Source organism: Pteronotus mesoamericanus, unplaced genomic scaffold (assembly GCF_021234165.1).
Source record: "Pteronotus mesoamericanus isolate MK-2021 breed Mesoamerican mustached bat unplaced genomic scaffold, CSHL_Meso_final scaffold_582, whole genome shotgun sequence".
NCBI classification, from domain to species: domain Eukaryota; kingdom Metazoa; phylum Chordata; class Mammalia; order Chiroptera; family Mormoopidae; genus Pteronotus; species Pteronotus mesoamericanus.
In genome coordinates this window covers 4,713,269-4,737,486 of record NW_026555323.1, presented here as the reverse complement: position 1 = coordinate 4,737,486, position 24,218 = coordinate 4,713,269, and the positions used below count along the sequence as shown (strand labels likewise).

The 24,218-nt window shown below is 43.2% G+C and overlaps 1 protein-coding gene across 6 annotated transcripts in view; it reads left to right on the top strand.

Moving 5' to 3' along the window:
• The window catches only part of MEF2A (myocyte enhancer factor 2A), a 96,702-nt gene that overhangs the window by 61,589 nt on the left and 10,895 nt on the right, over positions 1-24,218 (top strand). For 3 of the 6 annotated variants that reach the window (XM_054561911.1, XM_054561908.1, XM_054561909.1), the window contains exons 5-8: positions 8,829-8,966; positions 11,094-11,313; positions 12,227-12,286; positions 21,506-21,693. In XM_054561911.1, the coding sequence (XP_054417886.1) occupies positions 8,829-8,966; positions 11,094-11,313; positions 12,227-12,286; positions 21,506-21,693 (606 nt within the window). Of the gene's footprint in view, positions 1-8,631; positions 8,764-8,828; positions 8,967-11,093; positions 11,314-12,226; positions 12,287-21,505; positions 21,694-24,218 lie in introns of all 6 variants that reach the window. The other 3 variants (XM_054561912.1, XM_054561910.1, XM_054561913.1) reach the window with 2 other exon arrangements.

Here is a 24,218-nt window from a genome sequence, read left to right as displayed (position 1 = left end):
TTTCTCCTGAAGATTTGGGTAGCTATTGAAAGAGCTTAAGAGAATAGCAGCCTAGGTTTTACTCTCTTGTACTTCCCAAGCTGTGGATTGTGTTAGATTTGAATTGTAATTCTTTTGAAAGAGGTTAAAGAGAAAGGGTAAAAATTTGTTGAATGAAATGCATTGTCTCTCTATTTTTTTATTTATTGCATTGATATTTATCATGTGTACGAGGCATTGTGCCAGACACTGGAAGCGTAGTGGTAACTGGCTTACGTTTCTGCCGTTTTCCTAATAAGATGATGTATCGGCTATTTTATTGTCTTAGCACTTAAGTCCCTTTGTTGGATATACTTCAGAAGGATTCAAGACACTTAGAATCCCAAGGTTTTGAAGTTTCCCACCAAATATGAATCATCCAGCATATATATCATACTACAGTAAGAGCTAGAAGCAAAAGAGGCAGGGTATTTGCCCTATGTAAAATGATGTTCTGTGCCTGCCTGCAAAGTGAGATATATATAATCTGTGATATTTCAGTTCTCTTAGAAAAGGGAGCTAATGTAGACATGCAGTTTTTTTTAAAAACTTGGCTGTGAAAACACATAGTTAATATTAAGCAGATAGCTGCATAGTTTTAATATTTATTTTGATTTTTTATAGCTTAGTTCTGTGAGAAACTCTAGGGAATCTGTAGTCTAAAGAAAGGGGTATCTTCTTGGCATAGATTGGTCGTAACTCTACTTTTAAATTTACAACTAAATAGTCAGTGCTGTGCTTGTAAGCAGTTCCTAATGGTAATGTGAACTTCTTATATTTTGGAAAAGTAAGCGTATCTTACAATTGTGTTTGGTAGGTTGATTCCCAACTTTGAATGTGTGCTTTGATACTTGTATACCCTAAGGATAGTCTGTGAAGAATATTATATATGTAGGTACATTGACATGTGGTTATATTTCTTTACTCAAAGAATATTTATTGTAGTTCTTAGTTTAATTCATTAGTAGTAAGATACCAGAAGGTAAACTTTTAATATTGTTGAGGTTAGTGATTAAAACTTCATAAATGTGTTATATGCTTCAGTCTTAGAGAATAAACCAAAGCTTGATTATTTATATTGGAATTTACTTCTTGTAATTCAATGGCGAATATTTCTGTCATGCTTTGATTTTATAGAAATTTCTTTTTATACAGCTTGTTATTTTTTTGGTAATTTATGGGCTTGAGTTATTTCCAGAATCTGTCTTGAAAACCTCAAAAATGTTTATGTTCTGCAAAAAGAACTTAGAAATAGCAACTAGTATTTGTATAGGAATTCTAAAATTCAGCATGCTTTTTTATGCAATTGGTGTTCATATAGGTATATGATTAAAACATTTTATTGCTACTTTCCACATTTGTATAGTTGAATGAAGTTTCTAAAAATCATTACTTAGGGGTATAGAAATCCTAGCCGTCTCGTTATGAAGGATGGTAGAAAATAAGGGTTTAGGTGGGTATATAGTTTTGTGAAAGGTGTTACTAATTCTCAAATTCTATTATTTGATATTTCCTTAATAGTAATTCCAAGTAAATTTCTATAATTAGCATTTCTTGGCTATATTAACCAGTTATTTATTGACTGTGTATGGTACCAGTTACTAAGCTCAGTGTTTAATAGGAAGAGAGACTAGTATTCAAGTTCTAAACCTCATGGGCTTTGAAGTTCAGTTAAAATACCTGAAAGCGTTTTGAAACTAGTCCATATTAGGTTGTCCTGGTTGCAAGCAACAGGAGACCTGGCTGAAACTGGTCTTTAAAGTAGAGGAATCTGTAAAATCACAGCAGTGTAGGAGAGAGTAGGTTCCGTTGGCTCGGGTTCGGGTTTCTGCCTCCCTGCAGGCGTCCGCGCTGCCCCAAAGTTGGTGCCTTTGCGCGGACCGTGGCAGCGCCCGGCCTGCACCCGCACACAGCGCCCTCTAAAGCAGCCCCGCTCCGTGGACCTCCCCATGATGATGGGAATGTTCTGTGTCTGTGCTGTGCAGAACGGGAGCCATTAGCCCTGTGCAGCTGCTGAGCACTTGAAATAGGAGGAGCTGAATTTTTAATTTTAATTATAATTGAAGTAACCACCTGTGGCTAGTGGAGGCCACGTTGAGCACTGGTATAGAGCATGAGAGGTCAGTTGTGTCCCAGAATTCCCAGCAAATGTCCTGAAGTTAGTTTGATTGTACTGGTTTAGATCGCATGCCTCTCCCCCCACCCCCCCGCCCCCCATACACTAATCAGGGTGGCGGAGAGAGAGAAATTGCCGATTGCCTCGCTCTAGCCAGGGGCCCCTCCTCTGAGACATGCTGTAAGGCCATAGTAACCCAGAACGCCTGGTGTTCGCATGGGGTAGCTTTGGAGCCCGGCGGGATGGAACAGAGAGCTCAGGAATACTAGGACCGCACAAGCTTGGTGAACTGCTGTTTGACAAAAGTGCCAAGGCTGATTGATGAGAGAAGGAACGTCTTTTCAATAGATGGTGCTAGGAAAGCTGAATATACGTATTGCGGCGGGGTAGGGGGGACCCTCCAATGTTTACTTCAGAAAATACATACTGCACAAAAGCCTTGGGTGAGCCGGAGCTTGTATAGGGCAGCGATAAAGGTAAGGGAGAGACAGACGGGGAGCAGGTGATGGGGAGCGCCTCGAATACCAGGCGAGGCGTTTGACATTTGGCCTCTGGGCACTGGCAGCCGTTAGAGGCGTTTAAAAGGTAGTCAGGTAACTGTTCGAAGAACACCAATCTGGCAGCAGATAATCGGCATCTTAAAACAAGTTTATAGCTCTTAAAAATAGACTAAGTTATCTCATCTCTTAATTATGACAGGGTTTTAGTAATGCTGAGGCTTGTGTGAAGACGGCTGCTCCACTCAGGGAAGGGAGATTAAAGTGAGGCTGCGGGCTGTGTTCTAAGGGAGAAGGCCCCGATGCCTCTGCTGAAACGCAGGTCGTGCATTCCGGACAGGCTCTCAGGCTGGGAGGCCCGTGCGATTTTGTGTCTTGAGCAGAACCCGCCTCCATGAACATTACAAACCTACGTGGGAAGGGCAACGTTATAGAACTTTTCAGAAGATAACATAGGAAGATGTCTTCATGTTGAGGTAGGAGAAGATTTCTTATACAAGACGTAAACAATTACTGCCATAAGGGAAAACTGTAAAGGGGGGAAAGGATACATTGGACTTTCTTAAAATTAAGAACCCATTTTCATCTCGAGACAAGTATTTTAAAAAGAGACAGAATGGGAAAAGATTTTTACAGTGCGTAAATGAGCCAAGGACTTAGTTGATTACAAATAAAAATGACTATAAAACAGTAAGAAAAAGAAACAGCTCAGTAGAAAACTTGGCCAAGTATTTGACAGGCACTTCACAAAAGAGAAAATCCAAATGGCCAGTAGATACGTCTGTGCTTCCTTTCCTTAGTAGTCAGAATAATGCAAATTAAACCCTCATTGCGTGTAGAAATGTGTATTGTTAGGACTACTAAAAAGCAGCGTGGCATTGTCCAGTGTAACTGAAGACTAACATTTTACGAACGAACAATTTCACTCCTAAGAATGTACTCCAGAGAAGTGTATGAAGATGCACAGACTACCTGCAAAAATAGCACCGTTTTTGTCATAGCCAAAAACGCGGAAGCCGCTGCAGTCGCATGGCTACCCCTCGCCTCCCACCGCAGTGTAGTGCAGTGTTCAGAGAAAAGGAGCAAAGTGCGGCTGTAGGCCGTCCTGTGGGGGACTCTCGTACATGAAAGAGGCAAAGCAGAATAATCCATTGCGTATAAAGAGGCTAGACAAAATAGCATATTGTAGGCGTTTCATTCACATAACACCTAAAAATAAGCGAAGTCAAATTGTGCTTTTAGGGATCTGTATGTCTGTGGCAGCCCCATGAAGAACACGTGGGACGTTGTCATCGCAGCTGCCTGTACAGGCCGTGTGATGGGGCAGGGGCAGGGGGGCTGCTTCCGCTCGGCTCTTTGACTTGGTTAGAATGACCGCTGTTCACCCTGTAAGCATTGAATTTTATATGAGTTTTGATGTACTTTTCTTCGTGTGTGTTTCCCAATTTTTAAAAAATTAAATTTTTTCAATGTATTTTCAACATGTCTAGAAGCTATGTCTTTCAAGATTGGAAACAATTATTAACAATAGGGCAAAAGAAAACAAATTCTAATAGTCTAAGTTCCTTGGAACTGAAGACATTACTCCTTTATTTTACAAGCACTCATTTCTGCCTTGTGCTGGATCTCAGTAATTATCCATTCAGCCAGCATTTATGGAGCATTTACTGCTCAGCTGCCTCACAGGAATGAGACTTAAGGTGGGCGGTGATATTACGGGCTGATTTAACTGGTGAGCTCCCCGTGCATTAAAAACCATGCACGCGCACCTCCTGAGCGCTTTCCGTTCCATAGCTTTACTTCTCTAAGTGGTGTGATTCTGTTAGCTTGGAATGGAATTTGCAGTTATCATTATAGAACTGAGTGTATATTTAAGAACATTTAAGTTCTTTGTAGGCAGTAGGTCAAAAACACAGTCTGGTCACGCGCGGCCTCAGTTAAACACTCAGGCAGGGTAGAATCCCAAATCCAAAATTTAGTGGCATGTCTCAAGATTGCAGAAATCACCAGTCCCTTGGGATTTTAATCCATCCTTATATCAGATACTGTGTCTTCATTACTCAAATATTTACTTAAACATATTTATAATGAAAAATATCCTGAATAGGCTTCTTTACTCCATACACAAACACGAAAGATGATATATATGCATATGTGTGTATATATGTATTTGTTCATATACACATGTGTGCATATATAACTTTAATGGAAAATAAGTATCTAAAATTTCAAATACATTATTTTTTGCTGTTCAGTTCTTACATCAGATATTATATCTTATGCTGATGAGAGAATATAAGCTAAAAGAAATCTATTTAAAATTGACCGCCTCTAATTTATCATTCATTTAAAAATGTTTCTTAAGTGTATTGTGTAGAAGAAAAACTGGGCATATTTGTTAAGTCTCGACACCGTTGTTCTTGCCTCCTCAAGTTTCTTCGCCCTGTCGCCTTCCCACTCCCCCCCTTATTCTGTCCACACCCAGTTTCGCCAACAGATTGAGTAACATAAACTGGAAAAGGGGAGGCCGATGGGCAGGGGCTGCCACGCAGTGTTATATACCCACAATTCTATGCATGTTTTCTTGACTTGAAAGGTAAGGTCGCTAATACTTCATAAGTAAAACAATAGGACGCATGACTCTAAAGGCCTTTGTTGGTGTCCGCACCATTCTGAATCGGGGACCGTCGGCCCCAAACAGGAAACAGCCCTCAGTCACCCTGCTTCCAGGTCTGGGGCCCGTTCCGGACTCTGGGTTGCGGAGGCGGTAGCCAGACTTGTTTTGGGACTTCACCTGATTTAGATAAAGGGACTATTACTCTGTGACCTAAAGGATTATGACCGTTTTGTTCATAACGGTTCTTTGATTGTAAGGTATAGAAATCAATTTTAAGGAGCTCAAGCTACAGGAGAATTCATTGGAAGAGTACAGGCAGGGGTTACCCAAGGCCCGAAGGGACCCCTGGCTCCCTGAAGGCCCAGCAGCAAGAACTGCGCGCAGGGTCTGCGTGGCGTGGCGTCTGCCACCACGGCCGCCTTGCAGGGTGACTCTCTGCCCCCCAACGGGTGGTTTTTATGAAAAACAATGAACCATTTTTGTAATCAGAACATAATTCCCAAATGTAGAAAAAGCCTCAATTATGGTGCTGTTTTTTATGCCTCGGTAGGAGAAAAGATGTAGACCGTTGTCGTAAAGGACCTAGAACAGTTGTATCAAGCCAGCCTGGAGCGATGAATACCCTCTTCACAGCAGATCCCTTTAGCGATGTGTGTTTTGTAATGTTTGTTTTGCTGTAGTATTTAAGAAAATTATTTAAGAAAAACAACTAGGATAAATCCACTTAAAAAAAGCCACTGAAATTTGAAATTACTTTGGCACAGTTGAGGTTTCGCCTTTAAGTTTGCAGTAATGGCACTGGAAACTGTCAGCCACATGTACACGAATAGAGTCCTTTTGAAGTCCCATTTACTTCAGAATGGAGCATTATAATCATCAGAGATAGCCGTGGAGAGTGCACAGCATTAGTTCTCTGGAGGACTTTTCCCCCGACTTAAGAGCAGAGTCCTCATAGTGGCGGTGACTTCTCCGACTGTTTCCTTCCTTGAGCGAGTGTTTTTGTTGTGGCTCACTTGAAGCAGGCGAAAAAAACTGAAGCCAGCCTGTTTCTTATATGCCTCGCCTGGCCTTGTGAATAGATGACAGCATTCCTCTTGTTAGTGCCAGTGACACAGGAGAAACTTTTACTACTGCGCTATGTGGTAATGATAAAGAAGGCTGAAAAGGTCTTTTTATGGTAGTTGGGTCCTCCAAACACCTCTTCATGTCCTAGCGATAAGAAGACACAAGCTGGCTTTCCAACAGGGGCCCATTAGCTGGTTATCGGCGGAGCTGATATGGACTCTCACATTCCCTCGCAGGGACAGGGACCCCTCGGAAGTGAGGGCTCGCAGGGCTGGGCTGCCGGAGCGCGCCCTTCCTCAGGGGCACACGTATCGTCGGCCCTCCTGCTGTCGGGCAAAAGTTGCGAGTAACTCTTAAACAAAAGCTGTATGCTTTTTTCCCTGTACTTCAGAAAATGTTCAAAGAGATACATACTTGGTGATGGCTGTTACCGGAAGTGCAAGGCTATGAATTACCTAGTCTGAAGATACATGACTACGAGGGGACAGTATCGGGAGATTTCAGGCTAGAATAAATCAACAGCTTCATGATAAAATCTGCGTATAGGCACCTACTATATTTGCTCTGTTTCTAGGGCTCTGCAGGTTATGAGAGTTCACTGTGCACCAGGATTCTGAGTGTTAACATCTTCAGATAGCAACTTGGCAGAGCTTTGGCAAGCAGACCTTGCTACCATGGATGGGGGAGGATGCGTGTCTTCATCCTTCAGTTCTAAACAACAGGACCTTTTATGGCCAAGTACACGTGAAGGTCCCTGTGATTAGTTAGACCCATAGAACTCGGACCTGTGGGGCCGCAGAGAGGGAAGTAGGTGTGGCGTTTGCTCTGTGCTCACGGTCAGCGGGTACGTGCCGGGGGCTGCCGGGCGCTGCGGTGGGATTCCTAGCGCGCGCCAAGTAACGTGAGAGGCTGGCATGTCTAGACTACTGACTCCTCATGGTTCTCCAAGCACGGCAAAAATCAAATTGAGTGAAGCGAAATTTGAAAATAATTTCACTGCAGGGAAACTAGGAAAAAATTCTCACATTTTAATGTAAAGCGCGTTACTTTCTAGTTCTTGCAAGAAAAAAAGGAGTAAAATATGCATTCACAATTTTTGTAAGTCATGTTTTAAAGGCCACCAAGATCTGTTATTATGAATTGATTAAAAATATACCTTAAATCTAATTAAAGTAATTATTTATTAGTGAACTTATCTAATGCTAGTCTATTGATCAAACCATTTTTTCTAATTATATTAGCTCTCCGAGGTAGGCTTACCTGGAAAATTTTAACTTCCTAAAATTTCTCTGATTGGCTGGAAAATGAGCAACTCTCAAAGCTATTTAAGTTGTTGAACCCAGTAATTCTACTTTGAAAGAAGATCCAGGATTTCTTAAAAATATAGACATTCTAGAAGTAAATTAGTATTCCGTAGATTGTCAAGCTCTTGGTTTTAAATACTGGACAAGTCATTTCATGATGATTTTAATTTTGAAAAAATTAGAAAACCAACTGTTCACTGTATTTTCACTGTATTAGTAAGAAGAAGAAGAAAAGTCATTTTGGTCTAGGACATACTTTGATGACTTTCAATAAAACTGTCGAGAAAGTCACATTTAGTGGATTAAGTCAACCCATGAAGCAGCTCTAAACAAAGAGATTGGAGAAGATACATACTGAATAACTTATGTTTTACAAATTTTAAAAATATATAAGGTTGCTAATATGTTCATTCTGTATAGGAAAGAGTCATTACCATCATATATTAAGTAATTATTTGAGTTTTATACTTCAAAAGTATGTAGGAAAATGATAGTACCTCAGAACAAATTAAAAATGAAATTGTTGGGATACTGTGCTGGTTTTTTTCTGGGAACAAGGATGACGCTCAGGCAGAGTGATGTCCGTAGGTGAAGTTGCCGAGGTGTCCCTTTTATGAAGGCACCATGATAACTTCTCAGAGCATCATTTTGGTATCTTTCTGTTTCAGTGCTCACACTCATTGGCCCTATCACATTTGTTGAGGAGGCTTTAATCCGAGTGGGTTGTAACTGTCAGAGAGCAGTGAGTAATTTATTAGTATTCTCTTGGAAGTTTGGAAAGAAAAAACCCAAACAAATAAATACTCCTTTGCTCTTAGTGTACAGCGGGAACATTAGTTTTGCTTATAGCAAAGGCTTCCCTCGCTGAAGAGTTAGAGTGCATTCGTGATCATTGAAAACCATTTCAGGAGCCCTTTTTATAACTCCATTCAGCCTGTGCTCTCTTAATGACTGTTACAAACCAGCTCATGGCACGTGAGTATCATGCGTGTGAATTTTCCGATTGTATTTCAGACCTTAAGAAAGAAAGGCCTTAATGGTTGTGAGAGCCCCGATGCTGACGATTACTTTGAGCACAGTCCGCTCTCGGAGGACAGACTCAGCAAACTAAACGAAGATAGTGATTTTATTTTCAAACGAGGCCCTGTAAGTACTTTCGCTTTACCTCTACTTTTTATTTGTTGATCCTTTTTGTTAACTTCATTATTTAGGCTCTGAACAAGAAGGAACACAGAGGCTGCGACAGCCCAGACCCTGATACTTCCTATGTGCTAACTCCGCATACAGAAGAAAAATATAAAAAAATTAATGAGGAATTTGATAATATGATGCGGAATCATAAAATCGCAGTGAGTACTAACGTATGGTTTGTGCTTTTAACTTGTGCATGAAGACATTGACCACACATCTGTGTTTTCACAGTGGGTGATGGCAACACAAAGTAGAAGGGGGGAAAGGCATTATTTTTTTGGTTTTGTAGACCTTTAGAATAAAATTGCTGACATGCTTTGATACGTGTCCAGTCCCTTAAAGACAGAAGTGAAGAGGAACACCCGAACCCAGGCTCTGCCCCTTACTACCGCCTGTACCTTTGGGTAGGCACCCAGAACAGCTGGAGTCCATCCCCGACTCTGTACAGTGAGTGAGTGGCCTCACGTGATTTTTAAGGTCTCGTCCAGCTCTCGATTTCAGTGGTTTTAACTGTAGGCTGCAGAGGACTTCCCCCTTCCTGCCGTGACTTGAGAAAAGCATTGCATGTGCTTCACATAGATCTTGAGACTATAAAGTACAAACGGTTGGATGTATTACAAGATTTGGTGTTTCGGAATGAGTTTTGATTATTGGTATAGTTTCTGTAATAGCAGCAGCTTACTCTCTGGCTCTTCATGAATGTCCTCCCGCCGCTTGGCAGCCACCCCTCCAGACCCCTGTGCTTTTCCTGTCCTGTAGGTGTGGAGGAAGAGGGCCTTGGTTCTATTTTAATTTAAGGAAACAGCGTCCTTAAACTGGTTGCAAAACAAATAGTTGGTTTAAAATTTTCCGTGCTCATACATCTAACCATAATGGAACAGTATTTCTTTGAGCTCATGCTCCTTTGATAGCTCTTCAAAGAGTTCTCACTGGGAGCACCATTGGCAAGAGCTGCTTAGGGCAGCTGCTCTGGATCTGATTTTTGAGTGCTACGTACTTAGTGTAGGCCCCAAACTGGTTCCAATGCTGATATATAGTTCGTTGTCAAAAGACTGTGCCCTGAAGTAGGCATCATGGATTATTTCTTCGGAGTTGTCCTGTGCTATACAACCCACTTGTGAAAAGTAGATTCAAGGAGTTATTTGTGTGCTGATACCATCATTGTTCTTAAAAAACAAACAACAAAAAACAATAGCAAACAAAAAATAATACCCCTTCTGACCTCATACGGATGTTGGTGAACATGAAGTTAATGTTAAGATGCAAAAGTATTGTATTAATAAGTGCTTTACCTTTGAAAACTTTTTAATCTTATATCCATTGTTTTATCTGTTAATGAATAATGATTTTCTACCTGAAGTAAACTATTGAATAGAGTACATAAATTATTTATATTCTTCCAACTTTGAATTAGCAGTGTTACCTTACTTCGCAAATCACTTTTAAAAAAGTCAGAAGAGGAAAGTTTTTCTCTCACTTTAAATTTTATAGAGGATTGTTATTTATCTTGGTTAACAAGTATATTGTAAATGGTCTATGGAAGAATGAAAGAGGAAAACAAGTTATTTAAAGGGAGCACGGAATATTTTGGAGGGAAGGAAGATAGCATTGATAATAATTGTAATTTAATCATACAATTTAAAGAGAGCTTGTTAACTCAGTAGTTAATTTTATTGTTCAGATTCTTTTCCATTATATTTAGATTGCATTGTGTTACATACAGTTTGATTACTATTATTATATTTTTTTAGTATTGTCCGTGAAGAATATCAGTCATTTAAATCATACTAGGTCTTATTTACAATGTCCAAAATTTTATGTATGAAGTTAATTATCTTTATATGCACTTCCCCTTTTTATTATAATTGGAATCTCCCAATAGAAATATAATGTTACTAAACTAGTTTTCATTGAAGTGCCAATTTATGCTTACTTGGTAACATGATATATTTTGTAATGTCTAAATTTGACAACAGTATGTTAATATCAGGTTCTGACATCTAATTTTCATCTCTATGAATGCTTAAAGTATTAATATATACATTATTTTAGTGAATATGTACCAGTATATAAAAAGTTGAAATGGAAAAGGTCCATGTCAAACATACTCATGTTTAAATATAATTCTAAAGAAAATAGCTCACATCTGCAAGTTGATTTAGTAAGAACGTATCCCCATCCTCCACTTTGAATAGTTACCTTGTCAAGTGAAAATTCGTACGTTAATAAAACTACAGATGAAAATGAAAAGTAACCGTTTTCTCCTCCTTGTTCTTTCTTCTCAGCCTGGTTTGCCGCCTCAGAACTTCTCAATGTCCGTCACAGTCCCTGTGAGCAGCCCCAGCGCTTTGTCCTACACTAACCCCGGGAGCTCGCTTGTGTCCCCGTCCTTGGCAGCCAGCTCCGCGCTAGCAGATTCCAGCATGCTCTCTCCGCCTCAGGCCGCACTGCACAGAAACGTGTCCCCTGGCGCCCCTCAGAGACCACCCAGCACTGGTAGCGCAGGTATGGAGAGCGAGCTGTTCTGCCGGCTGTTGGCAAAAGAGGCACAAACTGAATTGCTGACAGGTACCCCTGATCCTGCTACTCTGAACTGTATTGTTTTAGTAAGCAGGAGCCAGTACTATGTGATCGGCTCTCTTTTAGGGAATGTTTTTTGACAGTCTGCTGTGGCTCTAGCCTTGTGTTGGGCCCCGGGGAGCAGTACAGCCAGCCTGCCACCTGTAAGCTGTCCTTACCACGGAAGGACATGCTTTGTCAGGCAGGGCATTTACTGACGGTGTCATGAGAAAACATTGAAAGCTGAGCGTGGACCATCCACATTAAAAATATACAGGACTGGACCTAACCTTTTGGGGTTAGTGTGTTTTGCAGCTCTCCCTGCCTGGATTTGGTTATTAGCGCAGCAGAAGTGTGCAGCGTGTTCACTGCCTTCCTGCGAGTGACGTCCCGGGTTTAGTAGCCCTCCGTTCGCACCGCGCTCGCGCTCTCCGGGGGCGCTGCCCGGTGCTGCGGGGCAGGAAGGCGGGCGCCGCGGCACTGAGAGCTGCGCCCCGCCCCCCGCCCCCGCCCCCCCCTCCGCCGTGGGGGCGGGGCCCGGGGGGAGCCCAGGCCGGGTTGCAGCCGTGAGTGTGCGAAACACAGAGTTTATCCCGGCATGGTTATCTGGTCATTATTGTCCTCCTTACTTGTTTTATCTTATTGTTACTGTTTCATATCCTTACTTACAACTTACCCTTTAGGTGACGACTGGTAATGTAACCTACTTGTATCGTATGCTAATACGAAGTTCAGGCTGGGCTGGTTTGAATTTTTGTGCTTTTTAGGAAGGGAGTGAGGGTTCCCTCTGTTTGTTTGGGTTCATTCAGACACGGAGAGCCAATTCATATTCAATTTGTCCTCTCTCTGTGGTTGTCAGGTGGGATGTTGAGCACTTCAGACCTCACAGTGCCAAATGGAGCTGGAAGCAGCCCAGTTGGTGAGTGAATTCCTCCTGTTTCACTTTGTAGGCGTCTGCCCTGTCTGAGGTGAAAGGAATGTTGTCCCTCCAACAAGGCCTTCTGCCAGATGAGAAAAAAATGGGGCTATATGTCTAAAGTAGATATTTCTCTTTGTAGACTTAATTCCCTTCTGAGGGATACTTTTACTAATGCCTAACATTTTTTTTCATAACTCCTGTATTCCTTACACCTCGGCCTTAAGTTACTCGTTTATTCAATAAATATTATTGGTTGCCTCCTTCATAGCAGATATTGTTCTTTTCTAAAGACTGAATTGCCTTAGTACAATGTTGACATCAAAACTATTGAGAAGCTTTCTGTGTCACCCGTTCTCACCAAAATTACAGTTGTAGACAACTGATACATCTCACAGTAGTGTGAAATGTTTTCAGAGAGATTGCAGTGGGAGGAAATGGTGGGCTGGCTTCTAGAGAGACAAAGAGAATTGAGAAGTTGGTCTCCGAAGGTTCTGGTTTGGTGGTCATGTATAGAGCATTCACATTTTGTCGTGGTTGGAGCCACATTGGTTCTGTAACTTTGGGACCCCTCCCAAGGTGACTAGCGGTTTAAAGCCCTGTCATAAATACGTCTGCCTCACCCTGACGTGCTGGCAAAGATACATATAATCTTACAGTGACCAAAATATGGCGTATATGTCAAAGAATGGTAAGACTTCCTATGTCCCTTTGTCATACGACGTCATCCCGGCCGCCCACTCTGAGTGCCGTCGCAGTCACGTGAGCGAGAGCGGGCGCGCCGCCTGCGCTGGTCAGGGCCGGCCTGTGCTCCTGGAGACGTCGGAGACGGTCTCTTCCAGGGAAGGTTCCTGATGGCATTCAGCTCGTTCATGCCACGGAAATGTACCAGGCTGCTGCCTAAAGAACACTCGCGAGGTGATTGAATAACTTAATTTAAAATGATGAGAAACAAATAAACAGGCATTATTATTAGTAAGACAAATTACAAAACATATAGTGACCTATATGTAGGAATAAATGCATAATTACCATATTTTGCCATGTATAATGTACTCTCGTATATAATGCATGTCCATGTTTTTTGGCCCAGACTTTCAGGGGGAAAAAATCTTTTGTTTTAATTTTTAAATTAAATTATTTATGTATACTTAGATACTTGTTTTTGTGTTATAAAGGAATTTTAGCATTTATTTTTGAACATATTACAGTACAAGAAATTTTATGTCACAAATAATTATAAAACACAAGAACAGATACAAGGTACTTCAGGTACTACCCATGTGTAATGCACATCGTTATTTTTCCCTCAAAAATGGGGGCAAAAAGTGCACACTATACACAGCAAAGTATGGTATAGCTGCCACTGTGTTAGCTGCTTTTTTAATGGAATTAAACAGGTAAGACCTCTCGTAGGATTTTCAAACAGATAATTAATGTGTAAAAATTTATAAAGGTCTTACCTGTTACACATTAGAGCGGTTACACTTGGATGTGCATTTCCAGATATTTGCAGTGTCTTTTCAACTCTGTTTTAGTTTGTTTGCATGTTACATTTTTCCATACATGCTTTTATTCCCCCAACACTACCCGTCTTGCTCTCTCTTCTACTTTCCAGGCCGCTTAAGGTTAGAATCAATCGCTCCTATTTTATTTAATGTTAATTTTAACTAGACCTTGGTTTTATTTCCAAAGTTATTTTTACCTCATGGAATTTAACTTTTTGAAGATGTTCTCCCCGTGCCTTTGTTTTCCTCATCCCGCTGGCACTGTAAACATAGTTTTTTCTCATGTGAAACAAGTGTGTTTCAGTTCTCTCCTCGTCTCTTTCTTTTTTTTTCCCCTCTCCCCACTAAGTTTAGGCTTCGTCTCTGCTGCTCAGTTTTCTTTGTTCCCACTGGTAATTTCAAAGTCAGACTTTGTCATCATCCTTATTTGACATTCTGCATGTAATTCTGTTGCTTTCGTGCCCCCCCCCATAAGCCGCCCCCTGCTGCGCCGATCGCTCGCCCTGGGCCCGGCGCGTCCTCGCCTCGGCGCGGCTCCTGCTTCCGTTCCGCGGCCGTTCCCTCCGCCCGCCGCAGGTAAAACTCTGTTAATGTGCTCGGCATTGACAGTCACGTCGACCAGCGCAGTTAGTGACCACGAATTTCTGTGAAAATTTAAAATTCAGTATTCTAGTATTTTAAGTCCTTAGTGATTTATTTAAGTGCATTTTCATATACAGAGATAAATCCTCTTCCTCAGTGTACATCTCAGCATCTCATAACACACCAAGATTGGATGTCTTGATTCTTCATTGATTCTTACTTTTATATACTATTTTACTGGCACTAGGTCTAATTCTACTTATTTTGCTCATTTGAATAATATCCTAAATCACATTTGTGTTATAACTGCTTTTTAACATATGCTACCTCAGAATTTATATTCAACCACATAGACATCTTGTATCACTTAATTCAGATACCAACTGGAAGTAATTATTTCTGTATAATACTTAGAGCATATGTGGATTTAAAGTGTGTCTTGCTATAAATCCCCCCCCCCCCCACCAAAATAAGATTTCTCATAGGATGCTTAGAACTGTAATTTTTGTGAGGAAGAGTCATGTAATATATCTTAGCTCATTTTCAACACTGGTGCCATGTTGGGTTAGTTTTAGGAAAAAAAAAGTTAAAATGCATTTTTACACTTAAGTGAAGTCTCTGTGAATAAAAAAATTAAACATTAAAAATTTCCAGAGAAATTTAGAAGAAAATATATTAAAAGCTGTAGGTATGATTTCTAATCTACATTTTTCAAAGCACGTCTCTTGGAATTATGAAAAGGACAGACTTACGTATGTATTTAACAAGTCATATACTAAATAGCCTTCCTCACTTACAGGACTTACCAGAACCTTTGAAATGCTAACCTACTTTGTGAATCTTCAAACTTAGTATCTAACATACAGGGGTGGGCAAAATGAGGTTTACAGTTGTGACTATGCCAAACACAGAGCATATTCCTGTATTATGATCATAACATGCATGTCTTTTTTCCGTACAAATAGCTGTAAACGTACTTTTGCCCACCTCTGTATGGTTACTCAGAGTGATTTCACAATAGAATCCTCCCCCCTCCTTTTTTTTTTTTTAATTGAATAAAGCATCTTTCAGTATTAATGCTATATCAAACATATTTTGGGAACTGTTGCTTCTGCTCTTAAGATGCTACATCGGAAAGATGTTGACTAATTTGAAAACGTTCATAAATAAAATTAAAATGGAGGTATAAAAACAGAAAAGCAAGACAATCAGATTTGCGCTGCGATGATGCGGACTCAGTCACTGGACTAACCTTTCATCGTGGAGGACAACTAGCAATGCCAGGCAGGACATTTTTTAAAGGTCTGCGTGAAGGCATTTGAGAGCTGACGAGGTAACGATGCATTACTGGCGCAAGAGTCAGGGAATGGCAAAGACAGAGACTCAAAGGCAGGAGTCCAGGGTATATGGCTGCTTTCCCTCATGTGGCGTTTGCCAGTTCCACAGTGGGGTGTCTAAGGTGTATGTGACAGCCTCAGAGATCTCGGGGGACAGAGAACGTTCGGGGGCCACAACGAATTGGGAGAGCCCAGTATACTCTTCTCACTTTGGGTTGCGGCCCCGAAAGGTTGGAACCTAGAGTTAGAGTGAATGAATGAAGAGTTGCTTCTTATGGATGAGCAAAGGAAGTGGTTTCTTGAGATGGAATCTCCTTCTTGTGAAGATACTCCGAAGATTGTTAAAATGACAACAAAGGATTTAGAATATTAGATAAACTTAGTTGGTAAAGCAGTGGCAGGATTTGAGAGGATCGACTCCAATTTTTTTGCAAGAAGTTCTGTGGTTTGTAAAATGCTCTCAAAACGGCATCACATGCTACGGTGAAATCTTTCATGAAAGGAAGAGTCAGTCGATGTGGCAAACGTTGTCGTCGTCTTATTTTAAGGAACTGCCACCCCGCCCCACGGACTCACCTAAACTGCCCCGCTGCTCCCTCCGCAGCGTCGGCATCAGGGTCGAGGAAGGGCCTGCCACCAGCACAAAGGTTAGGACTCACCGAAGGCTCAGGTGGCAGTTAGCGTTTTTTAGCAATATTTTAAAATTAAGTTACATACATTGTTTTCTTAGACATAATGCTGTTGTATGGTTAAGAGTTGATAAAGCTGATACAGTGTAATATAAACACAACTTTATATGCATTGAGGAGCCAAAAAATTGATGTGACTTGCTTTACTGCATTATTCACTTTATTATGGTGATCTGGAACCAGACCTTCAATATCTCCAAGGAGTACCTGCACATAGTATAAGCAGAAGGCTTTTTGAGAAGAACACATACAAATCATCAAGAAAAAGAAAATTTGATTTTTAAGAATATGCATGACAACACAGACCTTTTACAAAAGTTGCTGTTCAGATGTATAATAAATTTATGAAAAGATGTTCAATCAATCCCAGCAAGGAAGTACAAAATTAAATTCACAGACATTATAAACCTACTGGAACAGCTAGAGCAAAGACGACAGATGATACCAAGCGTTGACCAAGGATAAGGCTAAACCCGAACTCTCATCCTGATGGGCAGCAGTACCAGTCGGTGCAGCCACGTTGACATTCTCTACTACCGCTGGAGATGTGTGTATTCTGTGACCCAGGGTTTTCACTCATCTTTACACACTGCAGAGAAATGCATGTGTGCGCCATGGCCACCGAAAGACGTGTACAAGAATGTGCATGGCACTGTTAGAGCCGACCTCTAGAAATAATCCAGATTCCTGTCACTAATAAGAATGGATAAATACATTATATATGAAGGAATACTATAATGCAGTGAAAACGAAAAAACTGTAACCGCGATCAGCAACATGGATGGATTTTACCAACACAATATGAATGAAAGAAAACAATGCAAATTCTAAAGGATTCTGTTTACATAAAGTTTGACGAGCAGGTGAGGAAAACTATAGTGTTAGTGACCTGTGTGTAGATAGATGGTAAAACTGTAAAGAAAACAAGATGTCCCGTCGAAGTCATGACGGTGGTTACTGTGGGCAGGCGGGACAGACAGCAGCAGTGCCCGGGGGCCCGGGCCCTCCAGGGCGCAGTGGCGGGGCCTGGCGTGTTCTTTTTCTTGTCTGACTGATGGTCACCTGGGCATGCACTTTATGATCACTCCTTCGTCTTTAGGATTTTGTTTTGTGCACCTTTCTGTTATGTGTTCTATGAATGAAAGCGTTAACAATAAATACACATGCTTGTGGCATTGTGAATTAGCCATAGTCTTTCTTAAGAGCTTTTGGCAAGATGCTTCAGTAGTCATAAAAATGTGCATACCTCTGAGCCCACTAATCCCATTTCTGGGAATCTCTCCGAAAGAAATAAACTAGATTATGAAAAGGTTCACTACAACTTTATTTATAGTAGTGAATAATAGGAATAAATCAACATACTCAAAAGTATGAAAATTAAGTACATTAAAATTTCAACTGAATTCCTTTTTAGTTATGATTGAAAACTGTGCAAAAAAAAAATGCACATGGAAAATAAAAAGGAGGGGAATCCAAACTGATTATAATAGCTACGTTCCAATGCTGCGAATATGTGTTTTCCCTTTTTTCCCCCCAGTGTCTGAGCTTTCTATGATGCTATATTGACAGCATGCCTATATAGCCATAAAATTATTATAGTAAATTAGAGCATTCATTTGTTTTTTTTTCCCTTTTAAGCTGTGGTAATTTTTTTCCATTGACGTCATTGTGTATCCAAATAAAACCTGCCAGTTTTGCACACATTATACGTTGTATAAACCTTTCATAGTGACAGTCTGCTTATTTCATTGTGGTTTACTTGGTCTCTTTCTCTTCTGAGAGTTTACATTTAATCGTCAGGTGATACTGTAGTTAAGGTGACTTTGGGAACTCGTTAACTTTTGGGCCTACGTTTAAAGATGAAGCATAAAGTAAAATCTCTGATATCCAGCATCTTCACTTTTTAAAAACATGCTCAGAAAGGAAAACGTGTGCGTGTGTGTGTGTGTGTGTGTGTGTGTGTACACACACACGTATGCTGGACTAGAAACAGAAAGAATCAAGAAGCTCTTGGAGCTTAGAGTTGAGGGGAAGCTAGTCGGGGCCGGGCCGCCGCACCCGTGGCAGTTAAACAGAAGAGATGGAGGAGGCGAAAGGCATTGCAAAGGAAGAGTGAAGGAGCCCGGGGGCTCTGTGACGGTGGCCTGGGCATGAGGGAGGATGACGGGACCGCATGCGTTCGAAGGAGTAGCGTTAGAGATGACCGTGGCTTATAGGGGGAAGGCGGCTATTGGAGGGTTGCGTGGGGACTGCAGGTTTGGAGAGACAAAGGAGAAACAGAGACGCCGGAGTCATGTGGAGACCGTGGGGGAAGCCGTGGGGTGGGAGAGCGTGCCTGAAGTCTGTGAAAGAGAGGAAGTGTGGCCGCGTGGGGGCTGCCCCTCCGGGAGGGGTTGCGGGGCTATACGGCATTCAGGAAGGGCGGCGGTGGCAGCATCTCCTGGGCGCTGGCTCTTCGAGGTTATACACTTTTAATGGATAGGGTTTCTTTTGTCCATCACACATGAATTTCCATTCAGTCAAGTGAATACATTCATCAGCGATTTTAAAACCCAAGGTCTTTTTTCATTTTATAAACATCATTTAGTTCTTTATATAAAAGACATAATTTGATAGACTTTTTAAATGTACTTTTGTTTATTGAATAATCAGCTGAAAGGCTGGCAGATACTATGAAGAACCTGTCAGCTATAAAAATTAATTCTTGAACTTTGCTTTGGATGAATTTTTGAGAATCCTTTGAGAGTTTCAAAATCCTTCACACGCCAGCCCAGCCTGGATCAGAGTCATAGTAACGAGACATTAGAAGCATCACTGCCTGCGCCTTGGCCCTGGGACAGCAGCGTTGAGGACGTGAGCGCTTCCCAGCGGCCGGGAGCATCCGAGCTGCCGGCACGTTCAGAAACGCCGGCCGGCGCTGGGCCGGCGCTGAGCGGTCTGCCTTAGGGCCCGGGTCAGCGTTGTGCTACGTTCCGGAGGCGGGGCTGCGCGGTTCCTCGAGAGCAGATTTGTCGAGTTTGTGTAAGGATGTAATTTACCATAAAACCCCAGAGCACGTCTTAACAGCAGTCACATTCAGTTGACTTTACTCACTCAGAGCTGCTGCTTAATCCCTAAGTTCATAGGCTGTGGCAGGATGAGTTACACACCAGGAGTATCGGCCTCCAAAGTCCATCTCAACAACATCTTCATTTTTGTCAAAAAAAAAATGAGCTGGTAGTATATCACTCCACTCCGCACAATAACCAGTGGCGCATCTAAGGCTCTCTCGTTTCCCCCGGCAAGTCCCCAAACCCTGACGTCACCCTGGAGTCATCTGCTGCGCTCTCGGCTTCAGGGGCAGCCCCGCTTTTAGGTCCTTGACACTCTTGGGACCGTTCCCCCGGGGCCTGCTGGCCGCTGTACCTGAGAGGCAGCGTGGGCTGCGCGCGGCGGGTCGTCAGCGCTTCCCGACGGTGCGCTCTTCTAAATTAGGGCTTTGTGTCCTCGTGTGGTGGCTTTGAGGGGACGCGCTGCGCCATGCTTCCGGTCTGAGTGCCGGGCAGGTCGGTGAGAATCTTCGGAGTGTTATGAGAGATTAAGGACATTCGCGTCATTATTTAATTAAGAGAAATGCCGTTAATCTGTCGTTACTGCTAATCTGACATTCTGTTAGATTCTGTTTTTTGTTTTTATTATAAAGTTGATGATTTATTTTAAAACTATGCAACAGTAGCGTGACCTGTGCTGCATTTTTTTAATGGGCAGCTAACAGTGTATCTTGGATTTAGTAATTAAATTTCCACGAAATATTTTAAGTGTATATTGTTAATTTTCTTTTCTATTTTTTCCTGTTTTATTTGTGATTTATTTAGAAATTAAAATAGCATAGGAGCCTCTGTTTTATAAATGGCATTTTATGGTATCCTCGTTACTTGACTTTTTAAGAATGTGTGGCCTTATCTCCACCACTGAATTGCAAGCGGGTGAATAGTGACTATTGGTACGAGGATACCACCCCCTGCAGCTAACAAAACCATCTGAATGACACCTAAATAACACAGGGCGTTCACTAACTCACATGTAACCGAAAAGCCTCGGCAGCGTGCGCACCACCAGGGTGGCGGGCTCTGCCATTTACTCCCTGTGCGCCTCTCTTCTGAGTCTCAAAATGGCTCGAGAATGAGGTGCTTCCTCGGCCCCTTGCAGAGGGACATGGAAGCTCCCCTCACGCCACGGAACAGCTACCTTCCCTGGGCTTCGGTGGGCTGCTTGTAGGCCCCTGGCCGTGGGGAGGGGCAGGCTGTTCGCGCGCTGGCCTGGGCCTGAGTCAGTGCCCACAGCGCCCGGCCAGCGTGGGGCGGCGGGGACTGACTGGAGTCGCCCGCCTGCGCCGGCACTGACCGCGGTCTCCGGGAAACGGGGTGCTCCCTGCCATCCACTCCGTCTCCGTGGGCGTCCGAAAGCGCTGTGTGTAGGACACATGCTGCAGTGCACCCATTTCCTTGCGTTGTCTCTGAAATGTCTCAGACAGACATTTCTAGCAGGGAAAGTTAAAAAGCAGAAATGGGACGGTTAACGTCAGACAAAGCAGAGACACGGCGTGAAGACCTGATGCCAGTGAGGAAACGGGGCGGCTGAGCCCGGGCCCCGAGGGGACGCGCGGCGAGGCGGCGGCGTTGGGCACTCGGGCTGGTGCGGAGCGGCGAGGGCGTCGCCCTGGTGCCTCGCTTGGCGCCCGGAGCCAGGCAGGGGCGCCTGTGCGGTCACGGGAGGGAACGGGCAGGCCGGGCTCCGTTGTCCTCTCGCACGGCCTCCGTTACTTTGGTCCCCACCAGGAGCTGCTCCGCTAGAAATGAATCCTGCGTTTTCAGTGCTGTCTCGGTCCGTCCAGGCAGGAAGGCTGAAAAGACGCGGCGTTAATCTTAGGCTCTCTTTATATGTGTTTCGGACTTTGGTTAACTTTCTTTGCTTATTTTAAAAATAGTCCAAGGTACATGGCTCACTACTAATGAGTTTTCTTGTAACATGCCTTTGAAATCAGAACTGGGGAAAATGGGATTCATGTTCATACCAAATATTTTAATGACTCTTTTTATGTTAATGAGCGATATTTCCTTTTTCCAGGGAATGGATTCGTAAACTCAAGAGCTTCTCCAAATTTGATCGGAACTACTGGTGCAAATAGTTTAGGCAAAGTCATGCCCACAAAGTCTCCCCCGCCACCAGGCGGCGGCAACCTAGGAATGAACAGCCGGAAGCCGGACCTGCGCGTGGTCATCCCCCCGTCCAGCAAGGGCATGATGCCGCCTCTGGTACGTAAAGCCTTTCTTCAGTTTCGGTCTCTGAAACGCGTGTTTTATACAGAGTCAGTCTGTATTTTCCTTTGGAATGTTCCAGACTTCCATAGAATCTAGACTTTTCCTAATGATTACTTCTGTTTGAAATTAGCATCTGAAGAAACAAGTCTATTTTAAATACACAGAAATCAGATTAAGGAGAAATGGGAAATAAATAAATCTGCTTAATGGTTATTTACCATTAAAGCTAACTACGGAGAGGTTAACTTGGGGTGTAATTTTAATTTTACCAGGCTGGAATCTTGACTTAGAGATTGCATCCCCAAACTGATCAATGACCCAACTTAAGTATTTTTTTACTCTGTACTGTGCATACTTTCAGTAATCTACTGCACATGCTTTTCTGTGAGGAAACACTATACTATTTTTTTAGGAAATCCTGTATACCAAGAGAACTGCTGTAGACTTGAGAAGAATGCATAAAAACCTGAATGAGTTATTCTCCAAACAAGTTTTTGTTTATTCCCGTTCAAATAACCTTCCCACTTAAGTCTGTAAAGAATACAGGTCCTCTCAGCCCAGCACTTGACAGTGCCTTCTTAGTTCCAACCTCATCCACCTGGAGTCCTGTGTGTTTAAGTACAGAATTCAAAAGTTTATCCTCCTAGTATCCTGTGGGAAAAAAATTAGGATGTATGTGCAAGTTTTAAAACAATTCTTAGTTTGGCAGCTGTCTGACTACGCGCACACAGTGCGATGTGCCAGCGGTTCTGTCGACTGAGTAGCTGCTGAACTCAACATGGGCGTTTTCGCAAGTGAAGGCAATGCTCACAGGCTTTAGATAATACTTTCTGCCTTTGCACACGGCTTTGTAGCTTCCTAAACATCTTTATCTGCATTGTCTCCTTTACCGAAAAACTGACCTTGACTGGGCAGAGAGGAGGAAACGGAGGGAGAGGTTAGTATTTCTGCAAGGAAGTACATGAGAGAGCCAGGACCGAAACTCTTTTAGGTCAAAAAACAAAGAAGTACTTTTTTATTTGGAGATACAGAAAGCTGGAAACTGTGTCCCTCCCAGCCTTTCAATAAAAAAAAAGTTGGACAAACAAAACGTTCACAGTTCTCCGTGAACACACTGTAGTGCTAAAATTTCAGGGCGACTCACTGGCCCAGACTCCGTCTGGGGCGAGGGCAGCGGGAGCACTGACTTCCCCGGACAGGGAGGCGCAGGTGGCAGGAGTTAAGCTGGGGCCCTGGGGAGGCGTCGGAGGCCAAGTGTCTGCTGGCCAGGCTGGGGCCCCGATGTGGGGAGTCCGGCTTGTGCAGGGATCTCCGGCGCTCAGGGGACAGACCGGGAGTGTCCTGAAATGGTCCCTTCTGAGCTGGGGACGGGGCAGGAAACTCCGCCTGGATCCTTCTCCCCACCCTCTCCCGTGGGACAGAATCTGTGCGAATCTGCCGAGATGAGCAACAACGCGGGCCCTTCGGACCCTGGTGAGATCCCCTCGTGTCTGGGGAAATGGAAAGGGAGAGCAATGTCAACTCATGTTTATGAGACTTACTAGTAAACGGCAAAGTTGATAGACAAACCACATTTAAGGCTTTTAGCAATTTGCCAAGATTATCTCCGGTTTTCTTTAAAGAAGCGATCACAGAGCATCTCCACGGAATACTCCAAAGCAACCACGTAAACTGTGGATGCTGTGACCCTGGAGGTTGCAGTGAAAAGCACATGCGCGCCCCAGAGTCTGGTGGTGTCTTAGAGTTGGAGGCGTGTGACTGTTCTCTAACTCCAGGGTTGAAGGGCACCTCGTTTGAGTTGTTCGCCAAGTGCTTTTTTGTTTTGTCCCTCCCCCCGCCCATGGCAAACCACCAGCCTTCCTCCTATGTTATGCCATTTCTTGGCAGATAAAGCTGCTTTCAGATTGGGGCTCCATGTATCAGTGATGCTTATAAAGACACCTTCCACAGACTGACAAGCTTGACTTATTCAACTAAAATAAGAAAAAACTAGCCAGCAGAGTATCGCTGGCATGTTAATATTTTCCGGTGTTTCAGAGAAAAGGAGCAAATAGGTTCCGGTCGTCTCCGCCCTGCACGTGGTCCTCTGGCCGCCCCGCTGCAGCCCCTTCCTCCTGTGTGTGGGCTCGCTCTCCTGCAGTGTCTTTATTCACAGGAAAGCTGTGTTTGCAAATGGTAGACACATATGAATCTCTGTTATTTAAAATTGTTATCCACCAGTGTTTGAGGTGTCGTCTCATGACACTGTGCTAAGCTACTGTGGGAAATAATAAGGAAAGTAATTTCTGCCCAAGCATCACCAGACCCTAGCAGGAGATACATGAGGTGCGTGGCCAGGTGGGGCAGGGCTGAGAGGGTGGGAGGGAAGGCCAGAGGTGGGCGCTCAAGGGCCCCGGCACCAGCTGGCCTGGCGGGCGGGGCCCCTTTCAATAGGGCGACGCCAGCCCGCGTGGGCGCCGCCAGCGGGAGAGCAGATTGCGTTGTGGGGAGGCACGTCTCTCGGCCCTGGCCCTGGAGAA